General features: G+C 48.7%; 9 protein-coding genes across 9 annotated transcripts; 5 read left to right on the top strand and 4 right to left on the bottom strand.

Moving 5' to 3' along the window:
* Positions 1-562: 562 nt before the first annotated feature.
* Positions 563-2,509, top strand: FPRO_15017 (putative lysophospholipase (lpl); the record flags this gene model as incomplete). The annotated part of the gene is made up of 1 exon (XM_031220710.1): positions 563-2,509. One exon carries the CDS (start codon positions 563-565, stop codon positions 2,507-2,509), a length of 1,947 nt encoding a protein of 648 aa, XP_031086341.1.
* Positions 2,510-2,817: 308 nt separating this feature from the next.
* Positions 2,818-4,436, bottom strand: FPRO_15018 (uncharacterized protein; the record flags this gene model as incomplete). The annotated part of the gene is made up of 3 exons (XM_031220709.1): positions 2,818-4,261; positions 4,309-4,311; positions 4,363-4,436. 3 exons carry the CDS (start codon positions 4,434-4,436, stop codon positions 2,818-2,820), a joined length of 1,521 nt encoding a protein of 506 aa, XP_031086340.1.
* An 853-nt stretch (positions 4,437-5,289) lies between these two features.
* FPRO_15019 (uncharacterized protein) lies at positions 5,290-5,766 on the top strand (the record flags this gene model as incomplete). The annotated part of the gene is made up of 1 exon (XM_031220708.1): positions 5,290-5,766. One exon carries the CDS (start codon positions 5,290-5,292, stop codon positions 5,764-5,766), a length of 477 nt encoding a protein of 158 aa, XP_031086339.1.
* Positions 5,767-6,909: 1,143 nt separating this feature from the next.
* FPRO_15020 (uncharacterized protein) lies at positions 6,910-8,304 on the top strand (the record flags this gene model as incomplete). The annotated part of the gene is made up of 2 exons (XM_031220707.1): positions 6,910-7,494; positions 7,537-8,304. 2 exons carry the CDS (start codon positions 6,910-6,912, stop codon positions 8,302-8,304), a joined length of 1,353 nt encoding a protein of 450 aa, XP_031086338.1.
* A 127-nt stretch (positions 8,305-8,431) lies between these two features.
* FPRO_15021 (uncharacterized protein) lies at positions 8,432-9,775 on the top strand (the record flags this gene model as incomplete). The annotated part of the gene is made up of 1 exon (XM_031220706.1): positions 8,432-9,775. One exon carries the CDS (start codon positions 8,432-8,434, stop codon positions 9,773-9,775), a length of 1,344 nt encoding a protein of 447 aa, XP_031086337.1.
* A 305-nt stretch (positions 9,776-10,080) lies between these two features.
* On the bottom strand, positions 10,081-10,509 carry FPRO_15022 (uncharacterized protein; the record flags this gene model as incomplete). Its single annotated transcript, XM_031220705.1, has 1 exon — positions 10,081-10,509. The coding sequence occupies one exon, from the start codon at positions 10,507-10,509 to the stop codon at positions 10,081-10,083; it is 429 nt and encodes a 142-aa protein (XP_031086336.1).
* Positions 10,510-11,858: 1,349 nt separating this feature from the next.
* On the bottom strand, positions 11,859-13,621 carry FPRO_15023 (uncharacterized protein; the record flags this gene model as incomplete). Its single annotated transcript, XM_031220703.1, has 6 exons — positions 11,859-12,122; positions 12,179-12,511; positions 12,561-12,824; positions 12,874-13,129; positions 13,190-13,411; positions 13,467-13,621. The coding sequence occupies 6 exons, from the start codon at positions 13,619-13,621 to the stop codon at positions 11,859-11,861; spliced, it is 1,494 nt and encodes a 497-aa protein (XP_031086335.1).
* Positions 13,622-14,265: 644 nt separating this feature from the next.
* Positions 14,266-16,020, bottom strand: FPRO_15024 (uncharacterized protein; the record flags this gene model as incomplete). Its single annotated transcript, XM_031220702.1, has 1 exon — positions 14,266-16,020. One exon carries the CDS (start codon positions 16,018-16,020, stop codon positions 14,266-14,268), a length of 1,755 nt encoding a protein of 584 aa, XP_031086334.1.
* Positions 16,021-16,492: 472 nt separating this feature from the next.
* On the top strand, positions 16,493-17,834 carry FPRO_15025 (uncharacterized protein; the record flags this gene model as incomplete). The annotated part of the gene is made up of 2 exons (XM_031220701.1): positions 16,493-17,436; positions 17,489-17,834. The coding sequence occupies 2 exons, from the start codon at positions 16,493-16,495 to the stop codon at positions 17,832-17,834; spliced, it is 1,290 nt and encodes a 429-aa protein (XP_031086333.1).
* Positions 17,835-18,165: the final 331 nt, after the last annotated feature.

Here is an 18,165-nt window from a genome sequence, read left to right as displayed (position 1 = left end):
ATTCGGAGAAGATCTCCATGTGAACCAGTCACCGCCTCCCATTTCTCGGTCCTGCTCAGAAGCAAAGTACAGCCCCCTCACCTCTTCCCTGTCTCCATCAGCCCTGTGGCCATTGTCTTTCGTTCTCCCCTCTCTGGATGAGCTGGCATGGCAACGTCATTTCTCTCTGTGGCTTAGCTTGTGCCGAATGTTCCGAGCTGAGACACAGCCTCCACAACGAGGTCCCAAAAAACCGAAACTCTCTCGGCCGAAGAAGCCGTCGGTGGATCCCAACCTTTTTTATCCTCGCTGCCCACGGAACGAACTAGCCACTCATGCCGCGTCACTCCCTGCAACCAGTCAAAGCCATTAATCACCGTAAAACTCTAGCATGTGCTTAGACCCAGTGAGATCATACCCGTTGGTTACTCCGTAAATTGCGCCCCTTGGCCGAAGGGCCTACTCAGCTTATTTATCTGGCCTCGCACTTTGTAATCCTCCACTTTGCATTCCCATCTTCTTTTGTCACTTTATATTTCATCTTTATTTCTTCGACAGCTGTTTTTTGTTTTGGATAGTCAGGATGCTCGGTTTTGTGGCCTTGACGCTCTGGCTCAGCACAGCCATTGCCGCTCCGGAAGACACGGCTTTGATCCCCAGGGACAATTCAGTCGAGATCCGAGCCCTACCAAATTCTCCGAGTGGCGGATATGCTCCGAAAGTAGTTGATTGCCCTTCAACACGTCCAAAAGCTCGTCTTGCCGATGGACTGTCTAGCGAGGAAGAATCCTGGGTTCGTCGTCGCAGAAACAACACAATCGATGACCTAAAGACATTCTTGTCGCGAGCCAACATTTCCGGCTTCGATGCCGAGAGCTTCGTTGAGAAGCATAAAAACAATGCGACTGGTCTACCCAACATCGCCATCGCCGCGTCCGGCGGTGGTTATCGCGCTTTGATGAACGGTGCAGGATTTCTCTCAGCTGCTGATTCACGCAACAACAAGACCGGCCCCATCAGCGGCCTTCTCCAGTCGGCAACATATCTGGCTGGCCTTTCTGGCGGTGGCTGGCTCGTGGGATCTATTTTCGCCAACAACTTCTCAACAGTGCCAGACTTACAGTCTGGTGACAAAGTCTGGCGATTTGATCGCTCCATCTTCAAGGGCCCCAAGAGCTCTGGGATCAGTCTTCTCAACACTGCCGAGTACTGGGATGAGATGAAAGATGCCGTTGACGACAAGGACAAGGGCTGGAATACTACTCTCACTGATTGGTGGGGCCGCGCATTGTCGTATCAGCTCGTCAATGCGCCTGAGGGTGGACCTTCATACACTTTCTCTTCCATTGCCGATACCTCCAACTTCAAGGACGCAGACACGCCCTTTCCCATCCTCGTTGCTGATGGCCGTGCTCCAGGTGAGCGCGTCATCTCCCTGAACGCCACTGTATATGAGTTCAACCCATACGAGTTTGGTACATGGGATCCTACAACCTTTGGCTTCGTACCCACTGAGTATCTCGCTTCCAACTTCACCAACGGCAGCATCAGCTCCAAGGGTGAATGCGTTCGTGGCTTTGATCAGATCGGCTTTGTTATGGGAACATCCTCTTCACTATTCAACCAGTTCCTTCTCAACAACATCACCAAGGTCGGCAAAGAGAATGATATTCCCGACATTGTTGTCAAAGCCATTGAGGGCGTCTTGGTTGGCTTGGACGAGGATGATGAGGATATCGCCCAGTATGCACCCAACCCCTTCTTCGGATGGAACCCTACCGATAAGAGCGTCAATTCCAAGGACCGCCAGTTGACTCTTGTCGATGGTGGAGAGGATCTGCAGAACATTCCTCTTCACCCATTGATCCAGCCCGTTCGTGGCGTTGACATCATTTTTGCCATTGATTCGTCTGCTGATACGGACAACAACTGGCCCAATGGTACTGCTCTTCGTGCTACATATGACCGTGTTGGTTCCAGCATTGGCAACGGCACACTATTTCCCTCAGTCCCATCAGCTGAGACCTTTATCAACGAGAAGTTGAACCAACGCCCTACGCTCTTTGGCTGTGACGCGAACAACTTCACTCTTTCAGACGGCGAAGTTCCCCCTCCGCTGATCTTCTACATCCCCAACGCTCCCTACACCTACCACAGTAACGTCTCCACCTTCGACATGTCGTATACCACTACCGAACGCGACAACATCATTCTCAATGCTCTCAATGGAGCTACTCAGGGTAACGCTACCATTGACAAGGAGTGGCCTACTTGCGTGGCATGTGCTGTCATGAGCAGAAGCTGGTGGAAGGCGAATGAGGCTGTTCCTGACGCATGCAAGACCTGCTTCGATCGCTATTGCTGGGATGGAAAGTCTAACAACACTGCTGTCAAGAGCTATGAGCCCGAGTACATCATTGGAGGAAATGCGACCGCGGAAGCGGCAGACAACGCTGCTGGAGCCAGGCTTGGTCCAAGCTGGTTTGTATCGGCTGGTGTCGGGGCGGCTGCTTTGTTTGCTCTCATGTGATAGCGGGAGTTCATTTGTAATATTTGATAGATTTCAATTGTCATACTTGTTCAATTTTGCCAGTCATCATCATGTAATAATTATGTAACAGCTGTGCTAGCCTATGGTGACCTGGGCCTTTGCACTCCTTTCCCTTCGATAAGTCAGGCAAGTCGGGTCTCTTCTCTTGCGCTGTCTGAAAGACACTGTCGAACACTCGACTTATAATTGCAGGATTGAGGTAACTTGGAAAGGTGGTAAGGGTATGTGATGATCTGGTGAACAAGTCTAATATCATTTCGACTCTATCTGTTGCCGTCTGTATGTCCTCACATCTCAAGCGAACCAAGAAGTTCAGTCAGCTGTGGCACGTCAGCCGGAATCTCCTCCCACGTGAGCAGCTGCTTCGTCTTTGCGTTGATCATATTCGTGTAAATATCCGCCATTTTCCTGCTATCCCAAACGCCCTCCCGTCTCCCAAGACACCGCAGAAGCCTCACCGCCTCCCATTGCACACTTGTGTCCTGGCATGATATTATAACGTAGGATATTGGAGGGACGAGATTGGCCTGAAATGTGAAGATCTGACCTTTATCGTTTTGCGTCATCTTTATGATATCTTCTGCTTTCTTCAATATCTCGATGCAATCGGCTGTTTCCAGGTCGTCGTCGATGTGGTTGAGCTTGAAAGTGGCCTGCCATGTAGTCTCTTCGCACTCAAGTACTTTGAATCGAAACAGCTCTGACTCTGAGGCCTTGGACGGATCGAATGTCTTCTTGAAAGCTTGATATCGTGCGCTCCAATGATGGTAGAAGGCTTCCGAGACCAGACCTCTATCTCGTCTCTCACATGAAACCCCACCCTCACCGCACAGAACCCCATCGTCCGAACAGTTTGGGCAATCGGCGTACATCTCCACATCGCAAAGTGTCTCGACCCGTGTCAGTGCTGCAGCTGCAGCTTGTGCAGAAGTGAAGGGCTCGCCGGGTTCTTCTAGGTCAATCGGGTCCTGTTTATCAGCCCATTCTGTAATCTCCGAGACAAGCTTCGAGGAATGATTGTCTCCCACGTAGAAGAATAGATCAGATGCCAGACCGCATAATGAAGGGCCAATGTTTTCCATAAACTTGGCCAGGTCCCATCGATCACAGGAGTTCAACAGGGAGAAGGCGGCTTCTAAATGCCGCGTAACGTTCTTGTAACGCCCGTAGAGACTCTCGGTGCAGATAAATATTAAGCAACAAGTTAGAATAACCTGAAAGTCTTTATCAGGTGAGTTCATGTACTCTTGCATCACCCGAATTGCATTGTTGTATTGCTGGATAGATGCAATCTCGTAAGATTGGGCAATGGACTGCGTTAATGGGTCAGTCTGGGTCTGGAGCTTGAAAGCCTTGTGCGCCCCTCCCAACGCTCCAATCGCAGCCTTGACCGGTTTTGAAGTCTGGCTGAGTGGCAACGCATACGCGTGCCAGAAGCTCATCGCGTTGAGTGAGCTCGCAAGTTCTGATACTGTGTATGTTCGGAAGTGGTGGCAGAGGTCCAACTCAATCGTCGAACCGAATGTCTCTGGTGATAGAGCTGCTGGGACAAGAAGCTTCGAGGCTGTCGCGAGGCGACGGGATATGAGATCATACTGTTTTCTATGGAGGGCGAGAGATTTTGTCTTTGGCTTGCTTTCTGGGGGGTTGAGGTAGCCGTCGCACGTCCGTTTGTCCTTTTCACATCTGAAACACGTGGGTTTTCGTTCATCGCATTTGAGGTGCCGAATTCTGGACTACGATCAGCAAAGTTTCAGTTGAGAGTAGTGATATGCTACGAACTTGCTACTTTGGTTAGTACCGAATTTTACGTGTCTGGTTGTTTTACTTACCATGTTCTACAGCCAGATCTCACCTTGGGCGCCCTCGCCCTCTTCCATTTCACCTTGGCACCAAAGTCTGACATTCTGGCGTGAGATCAGCTACCAAGGACGATCCCCACGTGGTGATAAGCGGGCGTGCAAGGCCTAGTATATGATAACACAAGCACTGGCCCTTCATTCCAGGGATGTCTCCTTTACATGGCGTGAGTCATGAGGGATGTTGAGTTGAGCAGGGAGAAGTGACAGTTTCTTTCGAAGGGCCGGGGCTCTCCTTGATCGAAGCGATCTACGACGGAAAAGGTAAGGAGGCTGGCCCTTAGAGGTGGGGTCATGAGCACAGCCCGCCCTGATCTTTGGTGAACACTGCCTGAAGCGACCCAATTTCACAGCAACCACCTTCTAAATCCGTTGGCCTTGGTGACGAGTTTATAGGGCTTAGATGGGGCTCTTCAGAGGTTATTTTATCCTTATATCTGCTTTGCAAAGCAAGGTTATTTCAACCGGGCGGCCGCTTCCGGCACTGGAAATTGCCCACTGTGACTCGGAGTATCTTTCCGCCGCTTCATGTCACATTCGTATAACCAGTTTCTATAAATAGATATACCCTACACGATCCGCGGCAAGTCCAATTTCGGACCAATTTGTTATCTTGTTCGTCTATTTAAACTTCAATAAAGTCTTAAATGACAGTACATTCCTCGAGCAATCCCATACTCGTGGTGACGCAAGAGAGCACCAAGCTTACTCTGGCTCTAAACAAACTTACTCAATTCCCATCGCCCAAGGATTGCGTCAGCTGACGGCTTGTGACTTGGCTGACTGTAAGCAAGTAATCCATATAAATACGTGTACTGCGGAGTAAAACCCGAGTACTTGTGATCAAACCTTACAGAAATTTAAAACCTGCATGAGACATCAAGGTATATCACAGCGAGCATGACATCACAGCAAGAGCTCAGAGACGCTATTGAAAACACAACCAGACAGTTCCTGGCTGCCTACAAAGAAGCTGGAGAACAAAACAACCCAGCAATCATCAACCGTGATGTCACCGACTCCTGCAAAAGATACTTCAAGCCAGCTGGTGTTCTTCAGCTATTCGGATCGCCTCCGGAAGATGGCTTGAGTAACGCCGACTACGAAGCCGCCATGGCTCTCGACCTCGAGAAATACGTAGTCACTTACAGCGACGTCTCTGACTTGACTATCGACACCGAGGCACGCAAATCAGCCGCAACGACTGTGACAGGCATGAAATACAAGAATGGCGAAGAGGACGTCATAGAGCATTCGTGGGTTTTGGACTTCAATGAGGATGGCTCAAAGGTCACAAAGGTTATCGAGTTTTGTGATATGGATGGGCTAAGACGGATGTTCGTCAAAGTATACAGTGGCAAGGAAGGCACCAGATAGCCTAGAGGCTAGGGTGCACGTACTGGGGTGAAATTTCGAGTCAATGATAGCTAATATCCATACTCGGTAGATAGAGTTTATAACAGAAAATGCATAAAAAATTAATATGGAAATCAATTATCTAGAATAATAGTCTTTTTTTACCATGCGCCACTTTAGCCAAAGATGACACAAGCCTTTATATGTATAATACTCTCTAAAGTCAGCAGCCTAACTAGTGTATGTTTATTGAACTGAGAATCCCTGAATCTGTCTTCTACCTAAGCTTGATCTCTTTTGATAATACCTCTATCGGCAAGAAGGACATCAGAATCAAGTTGGAGGTAGTCTTTTGACATTTCAAAGCAAGCTGGTCTCGCGGTCGGCGTTGGCTTTACCTGCCAGAAATTGTGCAGAAAGCGGATCAGCGATTTGTTTTTGGGGCTTTGGGTATCGGCTGACTGGTTTCCGACCTCGAGGCCGTACCATCGTGTCTGAATAGGGCTCTGTACAATGCGACTCCACTGTATAACTTCGCAAGTTCTGTTCCAGTAAAATATTCTTAGCAAGGTGTCCTTGATTCTCTGAAAAAGTGGCTGAAATGGGAATGCCGTGATTGCAGCCACTCCACCCCATTCATCCATAATGACTAGTCGTCTTGTTGTGTTTCAATGAGGTTCTTGAGGGATTGTGCTTCCCTGACGTGGACTCTTGTGTAAACAGAAAAAGGCTCTATGCTGCATGCTGAAGGATCGAGGTAAAAGGAAATGATTTGACAACCAGGTGACGGCGCTGCTTCACAGTCGTCTACTCAGCCGCACGCGGGGTTCAGCCTATAAGTAGCCAATAATAAGAAAAGTTTTGCATTCAAATGCACTTCTGCCCGGTTGTCAAGATTTAGTCCTCAGAGAGCCCACCATGCATAAGCCACAACAGCATTGATTGGTGACGTTATCCTTGTCAAATGCTCAAGTGCAAGCAATAAGGTGGGATTGCATTTGCACTTTCAAGTCACAAGCGGGATTTCCAGTCAGCCAAGGCATTTCCCAGTCCTGCAAATATATCCCCCGCGGATGTTCTTCACTAGGCCACAGGTTAGTCTTTGAACTTTATCCAACAGAAGGGCCAGTTCCACTAGTAAGACAACCACCAGCCGGTGCAGTCATGGATCCCCTATCCTCTGTTGGCCTGGCCAGTAATATCCTCCAGTTTGTCGAGTTCTCAGTCAAGCTGGTCAGTAAAGGCGTCGAAATTTACTCGTCCACTGACGGCGCGCCCGTCCAACATGCCGACCTCCGAGCATCTTTAGATAACCTGCGGGAGCTGGCGGCGCCATTTCGCCAACGGAAGAATTTGAGACTGTCGAGGGACCCTGATGAGATACGTATTGTGCAGACGGCTATTGCGTGTAATGAGACTGCCCATGACCTGCAAGATGCGCTCGATGGTTTGGTTGCGACTCCGCACAGCATGACGTCCAGCGTTTTAAAGGCGCTGCAAAGCGTGTGGGTGCAAGGAAAGATTGACTATATGGTCGGCAGGCTAGAGGGCTACAGGTCTGACCTGCAGCTTATGATGATCAATGCCGTTTTGAATAGGCAATCGTTTCTACAGCGATCCATCGACACGCTCAAAAAAAGCAATAACGATGAGCTTGGCATCAAATCGGACGTGATGCTCGCTCGCGTCCAGGACCTCAAGGACGAGCTTCGCGACATACTGCATGCGCCTCAGCACAGCAGGCCTGGGGTAGATGCGGCGTGTTTGACTCACTTCACCGATAGCGCCTAGCGCGACAAGCTGGGCGAATTGTACGCTGAGGCTCAAGAGATCGCCAAAGCTACAGATATGCTGCGGTCGTCGCGGTTTCACCGAATGACGCTGCGTCGCCACAACGTCGCCGACAGACACCTCACCACTCTCGAATGGGCCTATGAGAAACACCACGAGGGCCAGCGGCTTCATTTTCGTGAATGGCTTGAAAGGGGCAAGGGGGTATACTGGGTTACTGGCAACGCCGGTTTCGGCAAGTCGACCTTGATGAAGTTTGTCTATCTGGACCCGCGGACCAAACAGTATCTGCGAAGCTGGGCCGGACAACAGCAGAACCTCGTTATGGCGGACTTCTTCTTTTGGAAACCCGGTGCAGAGCTTGAGCGATCCCAAAGCGGTCTTTTGCGTTCGTTGCTTTATGAAGTGCTTCGGCAGATGCCCGCGATTATGCCCCGGGTGCTGGGGGCGAGATGGGACGACTGGATCACAGATCAACCATGGACGCTGAGCGAACTGCAAGAGATTTTCCGCCTCGTCAGTGAAAAGTCAAGAACATCTAGTCATCCCGACATTAAGTTCTGCTTTTTCGTGGATGGTCTAGACGAATACATGGGCCAATCACATGAGATAGCCCAGGCTGTGCAGGAGCTCAGCGACACACCTAATATCAAACTCTGTGTCTCAAGCCGACTGTGGAACACATTCGAGGCAGCGTTTGGGCACGACGAAAAAGCACTTTTGCGCATGAACGAGCATAATCGAGGACATCCGGAGATATGTGCATGAGATGCTGGGCCAGCACCGCAGCTTCAAGCAGCTGGTTCTAGAAAATCAGGAATACCAGCATGTGCTTCACAAGATTGTGAGCAAGGTCAAGGGGGTGTTTCTGTGGGTGTTCCTGGTGGTGCGGAATATGAAAGAGTCGTTGCCAAATGAGGATACTGTGAAGATGATGGAGCGAATCGTGGATGACTTCCCATCAGAGCTGGAAGATTACTTTGGAAGGATGCTGGATATCATCGTGCCGCGATACCACGAGGCATCGTCGAGAATATTGTTAGGTGTTATGGAGAGCAACGCCCTCATTCCGCTAACCTTGGTAGCCCACATTTTGCCCGAGGAAGAAGATGGTCCCGTGAGCGTGGACCACCTTCATTCCTTGAGAAAGCTACGAGCTCGGCTCAAGGCCTACTGCGGAGATCTCATGACGGTTGTCGAAGATCTCGGGTATAGAACGAACTTTACGGACTGCCACGAGCGCATAGACTTTCTGCATCGCACAGTTAACGACTACCTGCACAGCCCACCCGTCAAGTGCAAGCTGCAGAGCCGGGTTCCACAGTGCTTCAAGCCATCTGAGTCAATTGTGCAAACTGCAAGCCGTTATTTCAAGTTCGCGAATCAGTCCATCAACATCGCATTGCCGCATCCCGTGGTAGAAATAATCATATCCGAGGCTGCCAAGCTGGAAGACGTTGAATATGAATACGATGTATCCATTGTTGACGAGGTGAGAGAGTACGTCGTGAAGTCGAACACTGGTCCTTCAAATCGCGAATTTGTCAAGCTGGCGCTTCAGCGAGGATTTTACTCGTACATCCGAGAGAAGTTCAAGGACATGTCGGTGTTTAGGTGCGGTCTCGATGCAACATGGGCGTTGAGGTATGTCTTGTTTGAGGTTGATTTCCACGGCCAGCAGCAGGCCATGGTAGCGTACAAGATAAAACCGAGGATGGTGCGGGCGCTGCTGGACCGGGGGGCCAACCCGAATGCCATGGCCGTAGACGGTACGACGTCAGACATCTCTGCCCTCCAGTTTCTGTCCAAACCACAGGCCAGTATCTGGGTCAACTACGTTAGTCGCATGGTCCCCGACAAGACGATATCGGCGCTGCTCAAGCCCTCAATCGACAGCCAAGTGTTTGAGGCCGATATGTGCGGCATCTTCGTCGAACACGGCGCAGATTACTCTGCAACTCTCACAGGGCGGCAAAATGTGCGTGGTGCCCTTCAAATGTATTTTGGTGATATGCCACGCGAGGCGGAACGGCTGGAGTTGCTGGCGCGGCGATGGAGACGCAGAGGTATGATTAGCTGGGCAGTCGAGCCCAGCGCGAGCGGCCAGGAGCTGCTTCGGCCTGATGGCGGTAGGCCGCATTCACACAGCCCAAAACCGGGCAGGTTATCACCTAATATGGATAGGGGGGGGAGGAGGAGGGACAAGATGCGGGACAAATTTAAGTCCTGGTTATTATAGTATATAGTTATATTATAATTAACACTTTATTTAAATATTAGTTTATATTATTGTAAAATATTTAATCTATAAAATACTAAATTTTAATATTTAAAAAAAGACTTTTATTTCATTATAATCTTATATATATTAATATATATATTAATTATAAAACAAGATTAATAATAGAAGTCTTTTATTTAGGTTAACTCAAGTAACATAGCTAAACTATATAAAGCCAGGCATTTAGATTGTAAATTACCCCTATAACCTGTCCCCTATCCCCCTTATTGATTTAAGTTCAATTGAACTGTAAACTTGGCTCGTTATTCCTTTTTCTTAGGTGCTTGAAAGTCAAGAAGGTCGTATAGAGTGAGTGTCGACAAGTACTGATAGTGGTACTTCGCTTTTGACAGTCCCTTGTAGCAATCAAAGGTCCCTTTACTATTCTGGATTGCATACTCTGCCTTAACGCTCCTACAAGTAAGCAAGGCTGATGTGCCTTTGACTAAAGGAGCACTGGCAGGGGTGACGCTTAAAGGGCCACAGGAGCCGTAAGTCGACATTTTGGCGCTGTACGCACCAGCTGGGCAGGTAAAGATACCAAATTTGACCGCAGGGCTGGGCGGCCTATCGTAAAAGTCAACAAGGGTGATGTTGGAGGTTTTATGCTGAGCTGCGGTGAAGCTGCCCTTGAATAACCCAATGTTCCAACACTGGCACGTCGAGTTATACGGGTACCAGAAAGCTGCCATGACGTCGCCAGGTAAGAAGCGGTTACCACAATATGTTCCACATTTCTTCACATCACTTTCAGTCGAATGTGAGAGTAGCAGATTGTCACCACTTCCCGGCACAGAGCTTGGGTCGATGTTCGAACAGGTCCACCTGAGTCCCTGAATATGTGCTGAAGTGATACTGACAGTGCCCAAAGACCCGCCACAGCCTCCAGGTAAAGCCTTTGCGCTTAAAATACAAAGGGAGATAACCCAGAGATAGAGAGGTAAGGAATAGGAGGTAAGACAGTGCATATTGGGCTCTTGTGTTATTGAAAACTGATTCAAGGTCTACATCCTCTAAAACTGACGGGCATAAGTGAGTCTTATACCTAGGTATTGAAAGCCGGGTTAACAGGGCTGATGCATAAAGACTGTTCTAGACCTTGTGAGATAACCACCTGACTTCTTTTATGGCGCAAGCCACCAGCCAGCTGTCATATCACATCTCTTAATTATCTACGTCTGCAGTAGTGCTTAGCACTAAGCCCAATAGTTCCAATAACCCGGCTATCATATCCGACCGCAGAGATAAAGATTATTGAAAGATATCTTACCAAACATTTTATTCAAGAACGGAAATACCATCAAGATATATTCAACATAGATTGGCATCCCTTTCAGATGGCTTTGACATATATTTTATAGGTAAAGTCTCAGAACAAAATGGCATCTCTTGTCAGGCGTGCTACTCTAGGGCAAGTTGTGACCTAGGGAGTACTTAAAATGCACAGTACTTTCCTGCCGGGATCCCTATTTGATCAATCTCTCCCTCCCAAAGTCGTAGCGCACCGTCGGCAATGATCAAAAGCTATCTGTGCCTCTAGTCGCAGCTGAGCATGAGGAGTTCGTATTGTCGGCAAATGGGATGTATCTCGTCACATTTGATCCTTGGGTTTGCCCAGGCCGAGCAGTCTCAACCTCGGAGAATCCATTGCCTACAGTGATCTCCGAATTCTAAGTAGTACATAACAATCTATGTCATTTGAGAAGCACTGAACCGCAATTATGTCACTTGCACAAATCTTAGGCGGAAACCCCAGACTGAGCGCAGGTAGCTAATAATAACCCCATTCACGCAGCTACTTAGACGAGAATGATGATAATTGATTCAGCTTCCTCACCTGGCCGCCCGCAGTGCTCTGAAGAAAGCGATTTCAAGACCCTAATGCTAACAGTAAGCTGTTATCTTAAGTAAGGTAAAGCTATAGCTTTTTCTTTTTATTAAGTAAGCTTACTTATTCATAATCATAATTGTTTTTTATAACTAAGTACTACTACAATTTAAGATTGTATTTATATAATACTGCCTACAGTATACAGTCTAGCTAATAGATGTAACGGAACTGAGGGATCTCTCTATCTGTTTTGTCACTAAGATTGATCCCTTCTGATGGTCCCTCGATGGCATCTCCAGCATCATCCCGCTTCTTGTTCTCCCAGATAAGATAGAACCTCAGGACGATGCAGAGAATAGCAGAAATTGCCAAGCAGATCATAATAGCCAGAAATCCCGACTTGTAGCCAGGGGCCTCAGAAGGGAAGAAGAGATGAGGACCAACAATATTCCCAGCACAATATGCGATAAAGACCTGTGTTCAAGTTAGCGTAATGCAGATGGGTACTGCCAAATCCGGGATCAACATACCATGGCACTGACCGTAGTCTTCTTAGTAAACCCAGCGAAATTACTTGATACCATCGCCATGGTCATGGGAAAGTTTGCAGTAAAGGAAACAGAGAGAGCACAACCCATAAAGCGAGTCCACTTATGGGCTGGGTCAACCTCACGCACCATCGCAGCTCCAACGATGCTGACAATGACATTGAAAGCCATAAACATCAGCCGAGTGTTTGGGAGATAGGTACTTCCAATGACAGATATGAGAACAAAGACCAGCTGAAAGACAGATGGCAGGATATTGAGAAGGAGTGTCTTTAGGACTGAGAAGCCAAGACCCTGGATAACAATGGTGTTGAACTGTAAAGCTGTGAGTCGTTATGCATAAAGGCACAAGAGCACGACTTACCGTCAAAAGTCCATTGTTGGGGATGATTGCAGCAAGATAACTGACTGCGAGAAGCCAGGCGTTTGGATCGCAGAGTGCCTCCATAACCTGCTCCCTCTTCCATTTGTCATTCTTGATGCCAGTCATATTTGCCTCAACACGAGCAATGGCTTGAGCTCTCTCCTCTTTGGTCAAGAAACGGGCATTGGCGGGAGTATCGGGGAGAAAAAGTAGAACCATGATGGAAACAGCTATCGTCAAAGCTCCGAAGCAGATGAAGATGGCCTCAAAGAAGTTAGTATAACAAATCAGCCCCATAATATCTTCCACTTACCTTCCAAGGAGAAAATGTCTTAATTTCACCGAAGCCATAACTGACAAGGCCACCAAGAATACCCGCAGACGTGTTTCCGAGGAACCAAGCACCTTGACGTAATGGCTGCTCTGATCTTTTGTACCACATAGCCACAATCATAGAAAGACCGGGGGCAATCGCAGTCTCAGCCACACCGAGAAAGAAACGAGTTGCAAGTAGGTCTTTGGCGTTGCGACAAAGCGCCGTAAACATCAAAATGGCTCCCCAGATAAACCTAGGAGTGGCAGTCAGAGAACGAACTCTACCTTTGGGTAGACAGAACAGTGATACTCACATGGTAACAGCGATGACCTTTGCAATGGGCAATCGAACGAGCAGTACACCGGCGATGGGGTATGTTGCGACGAGGAAGCCAAAGTAGTAGATTGCAGATGACCAGCCGTATTCTTCTCCCTTGAGGTGAAGATCCTCGCGAAGGCCGAGGATGGCGGTATAGCTGAGTGCAGTTTTGTCTAGGAACTGGAAGAGGTAGGCAAATGCCATGATAGGAAGAAGACTGTTCTACGTTAGTTCCCGTCTTGAAAATGGATTTGTCGGTTATGAGTGCATACTGAAGATCTGCTTTCCGCAGGATTCTTTGATCCTCTTCTGGTGTTAGATCTCGACCCAGGACGGCTCCATTGGCAACTGAGGCATGGTCTGTTTTGTCGAGCTCCTTGTCTTCGAGCTTGATGTCAACAGTGTCTGATACATCTTTGCTAGTCATTGTTGCAGATTGATTGTCCGGCGTAGAAGCTAGGCTTGGTATTGGGAGGCGATTTGATGTTGATGACTTGTTTGATGATGTCGAACGGAAAGGGGGGAAAGGGCCATCTTAAGTGCTCCATATCGAACTTATCTTAGGTTGAGCTATCGTTGACGAAACAGGGAGAAGTCGTTTGCAACACAAACAACCGAATACTACATTAGCTATCACCATGGCTTGGGAAGTTGAGATGAACTAGCCACATTGGTTCTGATAGCCGACGAGAAAGTGCGGGGTAGCTGATGAGAGATCTGAAGTACCGTATCATATCTTATTGATAGAGTTTTATGACTAGACTTCAGATGGAAATGGTGGAGGATCCGCGGAATGAGGCCGAGAGGTTCCAATGGCGGCCAACATCCCTGTCGACAAGGGAGGGGATTCACAACGGGAGATAAGGCGGTGGAGTGTACTAGGGTATCATAGATCGATCAGGTACACGATAGCAAGCTTACGTCGTGGTTTCACAGATAGCCTAAGTCCCGATATACCAAAGAGCGTACCTCGGAAACAAGGCATAAAGACGCACGGTGATGCAGATCGAATCTCACAAGCGTCTCTGTAATTGAGACTATCGAAGCTCAGATTTAGTCCTTTAATAGCCCTTACATTAGGCACAAGCATATCGAAGTAGCCTGATTCGAGAACGCAGTCCGTAAATCGATACTCGTTCTCAATTCCGGCCTCATCTTCGAAACCCTCTCCAAAAAGTCACCCGCGCGCGCAAAATGCTCCCCAAACTGTTCCAAACCTCTAAATCTCTCAAGAATCCATGAAACATGGAGCTCCTCGTCAGTCTCTAAAGCCACCATGAATAGTGGACGGGCAATCCGAACCATGGCCACGTCTCCTCCGTGTTGATAAGCTTGGAATGCTAGATTCATGATTTTACGGATCGTTTTGCTGTTGCTAAGTTCTGGTTCTAGAGGAGGATGTATGGTTCTGGCGATGCGGAGAAAGTCGAGGACCTCGGTGTAGTATATAGGTACTACCCAGCGTATGCTCAGGACCATCGAGTAAGAATTATCAGTGGCTGAAGTGAGCCGTGACGCAAAGGCAAGAATGTTCACGTATCTCTCGCTCGTCTCCTGAATCGCGGTCTCGACCTTACTGAAAGCCTCCGCTAGTCCTAAGCCACCGACTGGCTGTAGACTCGTAATCTCGGAGATAAGGTACCGTAGCTGAACACTAGCATCCAACAGTTCAAAGACCTGCTGGTTCTCTAGATCATCCATCAGCTCTACTGCGGGGTAGTCATCGCCCCAGACCAAACGGTAAAGCGGTCCAGAATAAGCGTGGAGACTAGACAGTCTCTTGATTGGACCCATCGGCAAACTGCTCTTATCGTCGCCTTCTGGTAAGGTCCTGCAGAGCACCCTAGTAACCTGCCCGCCGAGTCCAAAAGATGCCGCTGCAGCGTCCATTCCGCAGATTCTTGTTATCAGCCGAGCACAAAATTGGGATAGATGTCGAGGACTTCCTGATTGGGTTGTTCTCATTAAAGGAACTGACTGACTTGTATCTCTGGCTCGTTGTAGGATATCAGCATAATGATGCTTCAAGATAAGCGCTGCCCCGTTTAGATGACTGGCAAGTCCCTTGCATCTGGCATCGCCATGGAGTTGTTCATACATAATCATGAGGACCAGCCCGCTTGTCAGTGAATCAAGATTGGCGGACGCGGCTGTTTCTTCATCGCCCAATATGGTGTGTAGTTCTCGCAATGCCTCGGAGTAGTGCTTGAGCCCAAGTGTCCGGTATTTTGAGGGACCGCCATCTGTCGATACACCGTACTGTCTCTCATGCCACTGGTGCCGGTAATCGATACCGCAGCCTCCAATCGCAAGTATCATATGTAGTACAAGAGGTTCATGTGTAGCGAGGCGTAGCATAATCGCAAATGCAGAGTACCGTGGCTTCTTCATGATGTACAGCGGCGAAAATGACACCCGGAAGTACTGTATCGCTTCAATCTCTTCACTGCCGAGTACCATCCCGTAAGTGCCCCATTCAAAAGGCGTTCTCAACGAGGTGGATATTGAGGAGGATTTCCCCTCATTTTCAGACCGGAGTTTGCCACAAAAAGGCTTGTCTGATACATCTGCGTGAGGCTTGGGCTCAACGCGAGAGAAGTCGAGGCTTGAGTGGACAAACGTTCCAGCTGGGGACCCTTTAGGAAAGGTGCGGAGTCGGGGTGCATAATCGCAGCTGAGCTTGAGACGCAGACATCGTCGGCAAACAGGACGTATCTCGTCGCATTTGACCTTCTTGGTTCGGCATGTCCAGCAGCCGCTCCGGGATCTCGGAGCTGATCGGCCTAGTGGCGTTGGTGAAGTTGCAGTGGAGGGAGATGAGGACATTATTATTTCCGCTCTTGGATTGATAGCCGATAGCCGACGATGATGGCCAAATAAACAATGTCGAACGAGATAACAAGAATCATAAGATGGATGAGCAGGCAAGTGGATGTGTGATTGAAGTTGCAGAGTGAGGAGATCCTTACTTATGAGACTGGTCGGCAATTTCAGTGGAGCCCGCTATCTTTCGTCGGCTACACGTCCAGAAAGCGTTTGGCCTTTTACCCAGGTCTGGAGGTCCCCTATCACTAACCCTGATAACAACTTGGGGTTGCTTTCAGTGGCTTGGCACTCGCCATTATCGGGGTACTGGTAACGCACTGAATCACCCGGACCGCGAACCGGTAATTAAGACTCCTCGGAACAAATCCACATTGACCTGCGAGTCGAGAGTAGTATATAACAATGCATGTCATGTGAGAAGCATCCAACGGTGTCTTATAGCTTAGAATATACTTGTATCTCCCCAGACAAAATGATGGTGATTGATTCAACGTCCTCCCCTGGCCGATTCGCGCCAACGTCTGGCGATGTTGTGCCTTTGCAGAAGGTAGACATCGTCGACCAGTGCAGCTCAATTATCGCTTCAACACTGGATGCTCTCAATCCCGCCTTCCAAGAAGTCAATCTCAGCATCCACTCCCATCCCGAACTCGCATACCAAGAAGTCTTTGCCCACGACAAACTAACCGACTTCCTCGAACATAATGGTTTCCAAGTCAAACGCCACGCATGGGGCCTCGACACCGCCTTTGAAGCAACATTCGGCTCCGGAGGTCGTCAGGTCGTCTTCTGCGCTGAATACGATGCACTCCCAGGCATCGGCCATGGCTGCGGCCATAACCTCATTGCTACATCCTCTCTCGCGGCTTTTGTCAGCGCCGCTCGTGCTCTGCAGATGACCAAGCTCCCCGGGCGCTTGCGCATCCTTGGAACGCCTGCTGAAGAAGGCGGAGGCGGTAAGATCAAGCTCCTTGAGGCTGGGGCTTTTGATCCCCCGCAGGATATCGCGGCAGCTTTGATGTCGCATCCAATGACCTCGGGACCAAGCTCTGATGGGCTGGTGTACAATGGTGTAGCTGGGACGAGAAGCATTGCGGCATACAAGACCAAGGTCATTTTCAAGGGCCGAGCATCGCATGCGGGTGCGGAACCGTGGAATGGGATTAACGCGCTAGATGCTGCTGTTGCTGCATATGTTAATGTTTCCATGTTGCGACAGCAAATCAGACCAGATGAGAGAGTGCATGGTGTGTTCGAAGATGGTGGTACAGTCCCTAATATTATCCCCCAGTACACTCGAATGAACTGGTGCATTCGCAGTCCCACGCTGGCCGGATGCCGTGACCTCGTCAAGAGAGTGCATGCTTGCTTCGAGGCCGGAGCTGTAGCAGCGAATTGCAAATTGGAATACGAAATGTGAGTTTCACCTCCTCTATCTCATATCGTTTTGCTCACTCAACAAACTTAGAGCACCATTATACAGCGACCTTCTAGTTAATAGCACCCTTTCAAACACTTACGTCGAGGAAATGGCCAAGCTGGGACTGAAGATAAAGCCAGAGGAGAACGTCCCTGCTTCAACGGACATGGGTAACGTTTCGTACCATGTTCCGGGTTTCCATGGTGGATTTGCTATCCCTACTACCCCAGATATATCTATACACCATCCAGACTTTGCTACATGTGCTGGAAAGGAGGGTGCTCACAAAGCAGCTATGGATTGTGCCAGAGGGCTTGCGATGACAGCAATTAGGGTGTTGGCAGATGCAGAATTGTCTCAACGTGTCAAAAATGACTTTGAAAGGGCTTCATAGAGGACAATCGCTATATAAACTCCTTAAATATGTTTCCGATGACATTACATAAGAACATTGTTTTCGTTCGAGTAGGCTATTATGTTAACAGTCTTCCGATGACCGCTTTATTGGAATAAGATGACCTCTTTCCGAAGCTTTAGGCGCCATTATAAGTTTGTCTTATTATTGCACTCATGGATACGAAGAAAGTCAGATTGATGTGGCTCGTGGTATATAATTGGCATAGCTATAGTGTTGTTTGGCTAGACAGCATTGATCTCTAGCAGTTCGTATTGCGCTTGGGCATTTTTGCCTCAATTGCCTCGGTTCGGATGTCGGCATGTCTGAG

This window comes from Fusarium proliferatum (genome assembly GCF_900067095.1).
Source record: "Fusarium proliferatum ET1 genome assembly, contig: FPRO_scaffold009, whole genome shotgun sequence".
In the NCBI taxonomy this organism is placed as follows: Eukaryota; Fungi; Ascomycota; class Sordariomycetes; order Hypocreales; family Nectriaceae; genus Fusarium; species Fusarium proliferatum.
This window is presented reverse-complemented; position numbering and strand designations above follow the sequence as displayed.